This window comes from Equus caballus, chromosome 13, assembly GCF_041296265.1.
Source record: "Equus caballus isolate H_3958 breed thoroughbred chromosome 13, TB-T2T, whole genome shotgun sequence".
In the NCBI taxonomy this organism is placed as follows: domain Eukaryota; kingdom Metazoa; phylum Chordata; class Mammalia; order Perissodactyla; family Equidae; genus Equus; species Equus caballus.
In genome coordinates, this window is record NC_091696.1 from 44,825,573 (window position 1) to 44,838,125 (window position 12,553).

General features: G+C 52.3%; 1 protein-coding gene across 13 annotated transcripts in view; it reads right to left on the reverse strand.

Moving 5' to 3' along the window:
- CLEC16A (C-type lectin domain containing 16A) overlaps positions 1 to 12,553 on the reverse strand; it is a 200,216-nt gene that overhangs the window by 112,661 nt on the left and 75,002 nt on the right. For all 13 annotated transcript variants that reach the window (XM_001490219.7, XM_070231014.1, XM_070231022.1 and 10 more), the window contains 3 exons: positions 6,114 to 6,236; positions 2,547 to 2,656; positions 1,848 to 1,892 (listed from right to left, as the gene is read on the reverse strand). In XM_001490219.7, coding sequence (XP_001490269.3) covers positions 1,848 to 1,892; positions 2,547 to 2,656; positions 6,114 to 6,236 — 278 coding nt within the window. The remainder of the gene's footprint in view (positions 1 to 1,847; positions 1,893 to 2,546; positions 2,657 to 6,113; positions 6,237 to 12,553) is intronic.

Sequence of the window (12,553 nt, forward strand, 5' to 3'; positions counted from 1 at the left end):
GGGGGGGCGGGGAGATGCAGCCAAATGCGTCATGACTGTTAGAACCGTCCTGTCTCTCTCATAGGTCCTGAATCTCTCTCTCACACACACAGTCTGGCTGGGAAAAGGAATAGGTCCTTTATATATTTTTCCAGTTATCGGAACTACAGATAAACTTGAATTTTCTTGCATGGTGTAAATATCATGCTATAACCACAGCAAGAACCCCTGAAAACCCAAAAGCTTCTGAGCTATGACACTTAGGGTGTAAATCTTAGAGGATGAGAGAGAGTCGGGCTGGGAGAAGGGAGCTGCGACTGAAATACAGCTCTCCTTTTGTTAATGATAAAGAAAAACCTTCAAGGAAAATGCCCACCTATACGTCTTTCTGTTTTTTCAATCCAAAAGCTTTCTAGGGGGGAAATAAACTGAGAGCAGTTATACTGGAAAGAGATTCAGAGATGACTAACGCAACCGTGAGGTCTTTGCTTTCTTCTGGGCTTTGCTGGAGGACGTGTACCCTCACTTAGAGGCCAGGTGTGGTTCAGGGTGGTCCCGGGGGGAGACCTCCCCAGTGCATGGGGGCCCTTGGTGCTGCCACCCTCATCTGGGCATGTGCCCTGTGTTGCAGCTGCATGAGGTCATCTGAGACTGGAGAGGTGCGTTTCCAAATTATGTGACCTGGTTTTATCTCAATGAACACTGACAATAATGGACACTGGCTTAAAAAGCGTCCTGAAAGAAAAAGATTCCTGTGCAAATGTGTATTTAATTCACAGCAGTCTAGAAAGAATACAGGTAACGGAAGCGCAGGTGAACAAGATGAAAACGGCAGCAGCAGCTCCCTTCCTCCTCCTGAGAGGATCTCTTTATCAGACAGATCACAAGGGGAAACTGCCACCAGCTGGACCTAGAGAGATCTGCTATGGAAGTCAAAAACTTAGAAAACTCCAAGGCATGATATATGGGGTAATCCACTGTTGTTGACAAAGGACGAGCCCTGCCTACAAGTATATTATGCCTTAAGATGAGAGCTAAACAAACCATCACAATGAGATATTTTTAAAATTAATCATCAGGGCTGGCCCCGTGGCCAAGTGGTTAAGTTCGTGCACTCCACTTCAGTGGCCCAGGGTTTTGCCAGTTCAGATCCTGGGTATGGACCTAGCACCGCTCATCAGGCCATGCTGAGGCGGAGTCCCACATAGCACAACCAGGACCACAACTAGAATATACAACTAATGTGCTGGGGGGCTTTGGGGAGGAAAAGAAAAGAGGAAGATTGGCAACAGATGTTAGCTCAAGGCCAATCTTTAAAGAAAAATGAGTCATCTGGAACCTGAAGACATACCTACAAATTTTTCAGATACTGAAATCCTGGTGGTCCTTTAGAAAATCTCACTAAATCTAAGGGTAAATGTTGAGAAGCCTGTGTTAAGGCTCCTTAGCAAACAGGTATATACAAAATATACATGTATATAATTCAGAAATTCCCATGTAATTCAAAAGTAATTTTATATGTATAAACATATATAATTCATGAACGTAAGTTCATATGTATAACTTAGTTATTTGCATATATGTAAATATTTCATGATTTACATGTAAATTCATCAATAAACAAACATGCATAATTGATAAACTGTCATATACAAGAGGTGAGTCCTCAAAAGTTGTACTAAGGAGAGAGCGCAGCAGAGAAGAGCAGAGACCACTGCCTGGAGATCACAGACGCGGGCATTTTTATCAGGAACCACAGGTATGACAAACAGCTGAAGACGTGACCTTTGCGTGCACAGGGCACCCAAGACAACCCTGTTTACTCGGTGCACTCCCCTCCACTAATGGCCCATGCGTGGCCCGCTCACCTTATAAAAGTGCCGCACCAGGTGGACGCTTTCTTCTCTTGCGCCCTGTTGAAAGAGAACGAAGGTGTGACGGAGGCAGGCCTCCTGGAGGTGAGGGCGCCAGGTGAGTCACGAATCCTCAAATCCGAGGGTACATAAGACAGACGCAGGGCTGATACCTTAATCTGTGAAGTGGTTTTTTAATGAGGGGGGAGGGTGGGAGATCTCAAAACAGAAATGGAGACGGACAGGCATTCGATGTGATGACACGGAAAGTTAATATACAGTGAAGTGGGAGAAATGGGCTATAAAATACGGCCATTATGACTCCATTTTTATTTTAAAAAATGTGCGAGTGTATGTGTCTATCTGGAAAGACACACCCAAAGTGTTACTTTTTACCTTTCTGTATTGCCTACATTTTCTAAGATAAAAGTGGAAAGTAAGGTGAAAAACAATTTAAAACAAAGAACGTATATATAAGCACAATAAACTATAATACAATAAACTTGTAATACAAAAGAAAAATTGAAAAATCCTAGACACAAGTACGGAGCCAAATCATTACAACAGAAACTTCTGTGATTCACTAGGTGCCCCCACAGAGCCACTCGCAGCAGAAGGGCAGTTCCGCTAGGGCTCTGGTCTGGAGGCAGCTGCTTCCCCCGCACCGACCTGCTCCAACTCTCTCGGCCTAGGCAGCAGCAGGGAGGCCCTCACCTCCAGGCAGGCCAGGTGCACGTCCTTTATGATGCAGCCTGTGCTGGTCACCACTTGCTGCTTTAGGAGCAGGCAGCTCAGCTCCAGCGTCGCCAGTCGGATCTTCCCGTCTGCAGAGCACACCAAGGTCAGCCTCGCACACCTGGGGCTGCACGCCCTTCAACTCAGTCTCCTGCCTTGCCCACGTGGAGGTTAACAAGTCAGCTAGCTGGCCGACTACATGAGGCCCCCTGACATCCAATGGGGACACAGAGGGAACCCCCTATGCCAACCCCCTTCCCAATCAGCTTCCATAGAATGTTCCCATCAAAACTGCCCATGCCGAATACTCCCCACGGTCCCTTTATCGGGGGGAGAGGTAGGAAAGAGGGTAATGAATGATTCTAGAAGGCCTAGAAAGTGGCCGTCTGAGGTCCCTTCGCTTGTCCAGCATTCTTTCCCCTTCAGGGATGGGCACCCCCACTTTCCTTAGGAGAACCACAGCCCCACTCCTGGTCATGTGACTTGGGTGGAGCTGGTCCCAGGGATGGGCACATCACCCAGGCTGCTCAGGGGGCTCCCATCCCCAGGTAACAGCGATCGGATGGAGGGTGGGCAAGGGAGCCAGGCAGCAGTAAGGCTCAACTCCACAGCCTGCTAGAACCCGGGCAAGAGAATCTCTCCTGTGTGGGCTGCGGAGAGGACAGGGGCAGTAGCGGGCCCTGAGTGGCCCGAGCAGGATAACCCACAGTGGCCCCTGCCCCACCCACGCTGGTGTTTTCAATCTTTGGCGAAGCATTCTGCAAACGGGGCCCTGAGTCCGCCATTCCCCCACCCCCCCGATTGCCCAGGTGTCTCCCCCTTAGCAAGTCCAGAGCCCAGCAGAGAAAGGGGAGGCGGGAGCTGCTGGCAGATATCCTGCCAAGTCAGAAGGCTGCAGAATCCAAGGAAAGTCTTAAAAACATTGCTCGAGCCCCTGGATCTGGCTGGGCCTCAAGCCGTGGCCCAACAGACAAAGTTACACAAGCCAACAGTTTTGTTTGTTTGTGTTTGTCTTGTTTCAGGGAGCCTGAGCTGGGTTTCTGTAACTGCAACCGAGCTCTGACTGACACAGCCCACTCTCTCCTGTGAGCCAGGCTCGGTCTGGGCGCTTCACAGACGCTCCCCCAAGGAGTGTCTATAAAAAGCCCTCGTAACGGGGGCTCCGAAGACTGAGGTTTAGAAAAGTGCAGTGACCTGTCCAAAGTCCTACCCTGGGCAGAGGTGGACTGCAGGCGCTCTGAATGCCAAACCCATGTCTGGCGCGGCTCCTAGAAGCATCTGCGACGGCCCGGCCAAAGGGCAGCCTGCTCTTGCACACACTCCTCCTGGGGCTTGAAGCTCACTTCTGGGGAGATGTCTCAATGTGGAAGTAGGGGCCAGGAAAGGGGAAGTCTCCAGGCCACACCTCTGGGGGGCCAGAATGGGTCCCTGGGAGAAAACTGGAGGCAGGAGCCCCAGCCACAGCTCCCTGCCCGTCCTTTCATAAATGCCTCCCTGTCCGATGGGGAACAGATGAGGAGACAGGCTGGATCTGCTTAAAAGTCAATAGGCTATACACAAGCAAAACCAGGGCTTCCTGAGCATGACAAAGGGGCCACCCAGAGAAAGGCTGCTTAGTCTCAGTCAGTGGCTCTCCCTGCCCCAGCAGGCCCAGCGCTGACATCCTCTGTGCTGCCGCCCGACCCCGCGGCTCCCGCCTGCCTGCCCTGTTCCCAGAACCACTGCTGGCCGGGTCAGAAACACCCCTGCTGCTGCCTGCAGGGAAGCAGGACGTGATTTTCCACAGGACCCTTCTTCCTCTGCGAGCTCCTGCCAAGGAGCTGACCTTCTCCCCTGGCCCCGCCTCTTGAGGGGAACGGAGGGAACAGCAAGCCCCTGAGTCCTCATCACAGCTTCCAGACTGTCCCTCTGAGCTGCCGCAACCTCTCCTCGGAAATCCAAACTGTCCTATACACCAGCTCCCAAGGGGCTCAGTCCCTCCCCACCCTGCAGGTTCCTCTCCCAACATCCAGCTCACACCCCACCTTCCTTGATCACTGAGCCACGTCCGCTCACACAGCTCCTGCCAATCACCCGCCAGCTACCATCTTCGGGCCACGCTCTGCCTCCCCAGACTGGACGTCTCAGCAGAGCCTGACCCTGCCCAGCACCCCTTGGTCGTGAGCCACACACATCTCTCTTGCCGGCCAAAGCAGCCTCCTCCCCCGCTTCTTCCTCTGTGGCGCCTGGTGCATTCTCCCATGCTGGCTCCCCTCTACGTCACCTCTAGCTATCTGTAGTGGCCCAGGGCTTGGTCCTAGACACGCCTCCCCTCTCTCCTGCGGCTTTAAAAACCAGCCACATGTCTGTGAGTCCCGCAGGGTCAGTTCAGCCTGAGCAGTTCAGGCTCTGAGCTCTAGATTCCATCTCCATGCGGAGTCCCAGACGGTGAGGACTTCACAGACGCCCAGCTGCGCTCCTGGAAGGCAGGAGCCAGGTCTGTCCTGCACTCACCACTCGCACACAGTGGCTGGCACGCAGGAGGCGCTCAAGAAACACGTGTCGAGTTTACTGATGCCCTGTTGACCCCCTTGAGGCCACGGACCTGGCTCTCCAAGGCCCTGCACTCACTCCCGGGCAGTCACACTGTGCTTCCGGCCACCGCTTGACTTGTGGAGTCCTCGTCTGCAATCACAACCCCCGCCCTGCCCCTCTCCTGAGCCGACCTGGGGCCGCCCCTGGATTGCTCCTGATTGCACAGCTCAGCGGCTCCCTCTGGACCAGGCTGCATCACTGCCCTTCCCTACACACTCACTCGCACTCCCACAGCCTCTCTCCCTGCCTTACAATCAGGGTTTCTCAACCCCAGCAGTGCTCAACCCCAGACGTTTTGGGCCAGATAACCCTTTGTTGTGGGGCTGTCCTGTGCATTGTAGGATGTTTAGCAGCATCTCTGGCCTCCACCCACTAGATGCCAGTAGAACCATCTACCTAAGTTGTGACAACCAAAAACGTTTCTGGACATTGCCAAATATCCCTTGGGGGGCAAAGCTGCTCTCAGTTGAGACCCCCTGTGAGAGGTCATCCCACCTGCCATCTCTAGCCCTTGCTGGGGCTGCAGATCAGTGTTGGCCAAAGCCTCAGAGCTAGGCTGGCAAGTGCCAGGCACTGGGCACATCTCATATTATCAAGAGTCCCCGCTCCAAACCTTCCAACCCTCCCCCTGGCTCACACTCTCAGCCTCATTCGTGCTCAAAGGTGGCCTCGGGCCACCCAAGAGGAGGGCCGCACACATTGACAATACTGGCAGAAGGGTTTGGTGTGGAAGGAAAGGAAAGACAGGGTCTGGCCCAAATACCATGGGTGGGGAAAGAGGGGAGACCCGGACATGAAGACCTAGCTGCAGTGGGCAGGCAAGCATGGGTGGCACAGACGTGAGTGTGCGTGGCAGGGGGGACTGGCCGAGATCTGCCTGGCTTCCGAGAACCAGGGCTCCTGGCGCCCAGCGTGGGTGTCTGGTCCCTCTAAACGCCACCGCCCCTGTGAACAGCCAGCAGCCCCAGGCACCTGGCTGGGCAGCATTGTTCATGATCCTGATGAGTCTTTCGGTGAGTAGATGGTTGTAAGTGGTCTTCTCGGCTGCGGTGGGCACGGGTAGCTGGATTCGCTCTAGTTTTTCAGGATCCATGCCTGGAACGGAGAAAGGAGCAAGCTGTAAGAGGAGCTGCCTTATTGAGAACCTCCTCATGAGGAAGGGGCCCTCAGGGTGGGGCTCCCTCGACCTCAGCCATCCATGGTCCATCTTCGTGATTTCTGCCACAACTTGTCGCTGCCTGTACTGTAACTTACCTTGGAGTTTTCCGTAAATGGAATTTAAGTAAATATATTAAAACATGCATTTTCTATCACTATCTCTAAACAGGAAATCAGCATTGCTGCAATGTTGACAGTAACTGTAAAAAAAAAAAAAGAAAAGAAAAAGAAAGAAAACCAAACCAAACAATGTTCTTACATTTTAGCCAAAGACTGTTGACCAGCTATTCACTGTGACCCAAGAACTGCTCTGTCTGGGTTAAAAAAGGAGATTGGCAGTCACTTAACATGTTGGTGCGGAAGACACATTAGCCCCAAACGGTGACGTGCTCCTGGACATAATCAGAGGGACTGGAATGGGAAAAGAAATAGAACTTCTGCGTGGTATGCTTCACTGCAATTTCATGCCATCTGAGGCCACTCCTTTATTAGACACATTCCACAATGAGGGCAACACAGACCTAGAGACACAGAGACCCGAGAGAAAGGAAACTACAGTCAGACCCAACAATCACACCTCAAGCTCTTAACACCAGACTCTGAGAGCTGGGCCCAGCATTCAACCAAGTCAGAGGGCAGCAGGTGTTGTGCTGGGCAACGGGGTGGCATTCGCAGAAAGGGACCGGGCTAACCCTTCTTGCAGAAAGGTGCAAAGACAATGCAACCAGGAGAGCAGATCTATCTTTCAGAGGCAAAGGAATTGCTTTTCTTCTAGCGAAAACCAACAGCATGAAGGAGCAGAGAGGGGAGAGGTGGTTGTGAAGGAAAGACGGAGTGGGCCCAGTCTGTGAACACAGGGTCGTTTTTCCTAAAGCGGGCCTGGGGGCCACAGGACGCCTGCTGGGGCCATGGCACAGGCCAGGTGTGGGCCAAGAGGGGTTCCAAATCCACAGGCTCTCATCCGACAAAGCTCTGGAGAAACACACTTGCAGAAATAAACACTTCGCTCGGTCCAAGCCTGGAGAGCTGAACGGGTTGTTTGTGCTTAAAGCACGTCTTTTCCTGTTATTCTACAAAAGGGGGGACGGTGGCACTTCTCGGAACTCTTGAAATACGGCCCCTTGAGTACTCGATGACGCTTCATTTAGAACGTTGACAAACCAGCGGAGGATAGCACTGAAGAGCTGATTCTCTGGATTCTGAGTAACTCCTACACACACGTTGACGTCATAAACCATAACAATATATCTTGCTTTATTGAATTCCTTCCAGCTCCGAACCAGAGGCTAAGTCATGCCAAGGAGAGGACGCGGGAGAGGGACGGCCTGAGGGCCTGAGTTGGGTAGGTCTCTTTCTCACACCCCACTAACGTGGCTTCGTCGAAAAATCGGATTGCAAAGAAAATTTAATTTGTGGATTCTCTGTCCCATTTTGAGCTGAAATGTCTAACTTGGAAGTATTACACGGCAAGAAGAACAGGAGCTGAATCTTTCTGGCATTTGGTTTTTCCAGAGATGTCAATGCTGTCTTAACATCTCTCGGTTCTTTCATTTCTGGCCCTCTGGGAACTGTCAGTCAGTGGTTCTGGGAAAAAAATGGCTCCTCAGCCTGCCTGGTGTATCGCCAGGTGTCCCGACCCGGCCCTCTGTCGCCCACTTCAGAGGACAGCACAAGGGGCCGAGCTGCTGGCTCCCTTGGGAACGTGGCGGTGGCCGGCGGCACCAAGGAGAGACGGACTCAGAGCAGTTCTTCATTTCCACAGGGAGCTCCACTTTGTCTCTTTCCTATTATTGTTCCCTACTCCCTTAGAATTTTCCAAAGTGAGGAAATCTGTGGCGAAACTTTCTCTCAAAAGGAAGGAAAACGCTCAGTGGTTATCCTGACCTTCCTCAATGGGGCCTCCACTCTCTGTGAAATGAGGGGCCCCGGAGGATGCAAACATCTGGAGAGCTTCACAGGACAGATTCCAGTTCAACCTCTTCCTTTAGTGAAGAAATTAAGGCACAGAGATGTGAGGTCACATCCCCAAGGTCACAGAGCAAGTCAGAGGCACAGTTAGAACTAGGATAATTCCAGAGGTGGACAGGACCCAGATGGCGAGGGGGTGGTACCACCAACCGGGTGAGCCGACCATGGCAAGCAGCGTGCAAGGGCCTGCCCTCCAAGCTGGCAGCGGCCACCACCTCAGGCCTCCTTGTGCCACTGGGCTCCCTCTCTCCCAGGGAACCTTCCACGCTGTGGTGGGGGTGGAGGAGAAGTGAGCTGGGCGTGGGAGGAATTTTGTTTTGATACTTGATCCCCTTTGACCCTCGGTCTCCTCACCTGTGCAATGGGAACAATGACGGTTAAGTGCCCGTCCCATGGGTGGCGTCAGGATCCAGAGGGAAGAAGCGCGTCAGGGCTCAAAAACTGTTACCTGTTGTTATTATGCACTGACGGGAGTCCTTTATTGTCCTTTAAGCATGGCTTACTGTATTTCTATAAGGTTTGTGTTACAAGAGGGAAGAAAAGAACAAAAGGACCAGAAGGAAGACAAGCTAAGCAAAGCTAAAATCGAGCTAAGAGGAAGGCACGCTGAGCCCTCCGGGAGCAGCTCCAGGGACAAGCTGCTCTGGCTGGGTTCTGAAGGGTGAGCGGGAGTTTGCACTGAGCTGCACAGGGCGACCCAGAACTTGGTGGGCCTAGGGGGGACTAGCAGGAGTGTGGGAGACCCCGGGCAGGGTGGGGGTCTCTGGGAGGAAACGATGAGGGAGACACGGGGCAGAAGGGACAGGCAAGGCTCGAATGCCAGGACTCCTGGAGAGCGGCTAGCGGGAGGTGACACAATCTGGTCGTACGCGCTCTGGCCTCCATTCCCCTGGCCACTCGAGGTGATCTCCGCGCTTCCAGCACTTTTCCCCAAACAGACTCAGTATTGCAAGGCATTCTATGTGAGGTGGATTTTACCACCAGCCACAGGGAGACAGAGAGCAGGGTCGATCCCACACGCCACAGGCAAAACTTTGTAAAAAGCCCCTTCGCACATCTCCGTTCTTTCCCCGAAGTTCCTCCCAGGCAGGTGCCACATTTTCTCTCCCGTGTCTCTCTCTTTCACCCACCACGGCCTCTAAAACCCCCTCTGTTACTCTGAATTATCCGACTCTGGCTCCAGACATTCTTCTGGGTCCAAACAAAACGGAGGATGACAGTTGTGAATGAATCAGGTCAGTGTCACGACACGAGAAGGCTATGCATGTGAAGGGAAAACGGCACACACGTGCATGCACGGACATGGACACACACACACCCACACACAAGTTTTCAGTCACTGAAATGAAGGTTTTGTTGCAAGCCCAGTTGTTTCTTTGCTAGCCATTTCCCTCTGACTGAAATAAACACGGCAGATAATATAATTGGCCTATTTGCTTCAACCCTTAAGTACCGAGTGTCAGACAAATTCCAAAGAAACCCAGATGGACTTCACATGGCCCGGAGAGACACATAAGCAAGTTCCGTCTTCCAGGAGACCACATGCTTCCTCGCTCCCTTCCCGCTGGGGTCAGATTCTGCTCTGCCCAAATGAGTCAGACCGTGTGTCCCCTGTCCATCGCTTCTACTTGCCCTTGGGGGCAAGGCAGGGGTGGAATTCCAACTGATTAACTCAAAGAACCCAAAATAGAAGGGAAGGGTGTGGCTCTGAGATGTCAGTAACCAGTTACTAAGCTTCTCCTCTAAGTTCTGATTTCTGGATTCTTCCTCCTTAGCAGTTGCCCCCATTCAGGATTGGGGTGGAAGAGATCCAGACCACAGATACATAAAAAGAAGCAGACAGACAAACCTGGATAAAGAGACCACAATAGGGCCAAGTAAATAACAGTCAACATTAATTTTTTCTTTTGACTATGGAAGGCCTCCTTGGCTGTGGTCACACAAGCATCGCCAGCTTTGGAAAACTATACACCAACTATTTCGAAAGCCAACCAGATGTTGGGCCAATTTCCAATGTATTTCCAGTTCTGATTCTGTGTCAGTCGAGATCCAAAATGATGTTTTGCCAGCTCTCTGCATGGCCAGAGCCTCCTTTCACTAAGTACCTTTCAACCTTTCTCAAACTTCTCATCGGTGTTCCAGTAACTTCTCAGCAAAACAAAAAGCCCAAGATTTCTCTTGGGTAAACAGTGATAAATGGAGGAAGCAGGAGCGGAAGGGAGCGGGGAACCTTTAAGAATACAAAAGCTGTAAAACTCACCCCCCTCCCTTGGGCCAGGGCTCTGCAGACTTGACAAAGGAGAGGAGGCTGCATTTTCTATTACAGATAGGAACCAGAATTCATTATGTGGCCCAAGTGAATCACGATGAGCACCTTCCTCCAACCAGTCAACCCTTTCCACTGTGCGATATTCATTTCGGTGCAGCCTCTAATCTATTATGATTTACTGGAAGGCCTGAGCTAACATTTGGTTTTTATTAACATTGCTTTTATGTTAAAATTGTCTTATGATAAAAAAAATCTATCAGAAAGAGACTGTTTCATTAGGGGCCCTGCTTGGAGGGTACTGATCTGGAAAGAGAGGCTGAAGGTTCAGTGCAGCTAACCGCCTGCTGCCTAACCAAAAACCAACCAGCCAAACCCACCACAAACCCCCACCAAATGCAGACCTTGTGCCCAGAGGCCAGGACTGGAGCATAAACTAGGCGGCAGCTCCCTGGCTATGCAGCCTCCCTTGGGGGCCCCCCAAGCTCCTGGGCCTCAGGGTACCAAACTCGAACTATCCAGTTTCCTCTCCAAACCAGCTCCGTGGCCCACGCTCACCAGTTCCGGAAATGCCATCACCAGCTGCACAGTGACGGAAGTCAGGGACGGGGGCATCACCCAGATTCCTGCTTTGCAGCCCCCTCCCATCCAACTCAGGCAGATCTCCTGCCTCAGCCTGCTCCTCTCCTTGTCTCTCATCTTAGTAGAATGGCCCCACAGTTGCCCAAGTATCCTTTTACTCAACCCCCACCTCCAATCCATCCGCTCATCCTGGCTTTAGCTCCAGAAGATATCATAAAACCTTCCAGTTTTCTCCATCTTTACAGCCAACACACTAACTCAGTCCACATTCTCCCTTGCCTGGACCATTGCAGCAGCTTCCTAACAAGCCTCCCAGCTTTCCCTCTTGCAACTCTCCCCCGCTTCCGTTAATCTACTTTCCAGTAGCCAGACTGTTCTTTCAAAAATTTCCATCTGATCACGTCACTCTTCTACTTAAAAATGCTTTAGGGGCTTCCCACGGCACTTGGAATAAAATCTAAATTCCTTTTCGTGACCTTCCAGGACCTTCACAGTCTGGTCCCTGCCCACCTGGTCAGCCTCACTTTGGCCTGCTTTCAGAAAGCTCCTCGAACCTGTAAGCTCTTTCCTACCTCAGGGCATTTGCACCGGGTGTTCTCACTGCCCGGAGCACTCTTGCCCCAGATCTTTGCAGAGCTGACTCCTTCTCACTCTTCAGACCTCGGCCCTGATGTTCACTCCTTAGAGAAGCCTTCCCTGGCCACCCTCGCTGGTAAGCCTTCCCTCACCACCACTGGTTTACTCTTTATCACTCCACAGTCAGAATTTATCTTTTTGTTCACTTGAGTGAGGCTCGTCAGACTTCTTCCAGTGCCTACAACACTGCCTCGCATGGAGTAAGTGCTCAGCAGATACCCGTCAAATGACAAGAATGCCTTTCAGTGTCGCTTCCTCAACACTGCCCATACTGCCCACATCTCTCCATCTCGCCCCTCTTCTGGCTGAACCCTTGTGAGCCTGTTCCAAGGGGCGCAGAGAGGACCAGCCGAGCTCCGGGCTGAACCGCCCTTCAGCAGTGCCCATGCAGCCCGGAGGATGCAGTTCCCAGTTGCTGCCCACCCCCTCCGTGCAGACCGGCTCCAGCTGCCCAGCTCTCAGGCATCCGCCCTGCTGCCCAAAGAATGGACGGCGATCCTATGGACGTCGCACAGGTTCTGAGGTCCCCTGCGCTCTGCACTCTGCCAGTTAGCGTTTCAACCCTCTGGCCACTTCTTCCCTGGCCCCCTGAACCCTCCGGCCGAGTGACCTTGGGAAGTCTGCGCTGACTCCCGCAGGCAGGGTCCATGCCCGTCACCAGGCCCGTCGGCCTCCATGGTGCCTTAGCTTCCTTCTAGGTTTTTCCTACCAGACGGCAGATGCTCTCTTGGGGGATGGCCTCGGTCGGCCTGGAGCGTACTGCTGGCATGCAGCTGGTGCCCCTGCATTTATTTAATACCTC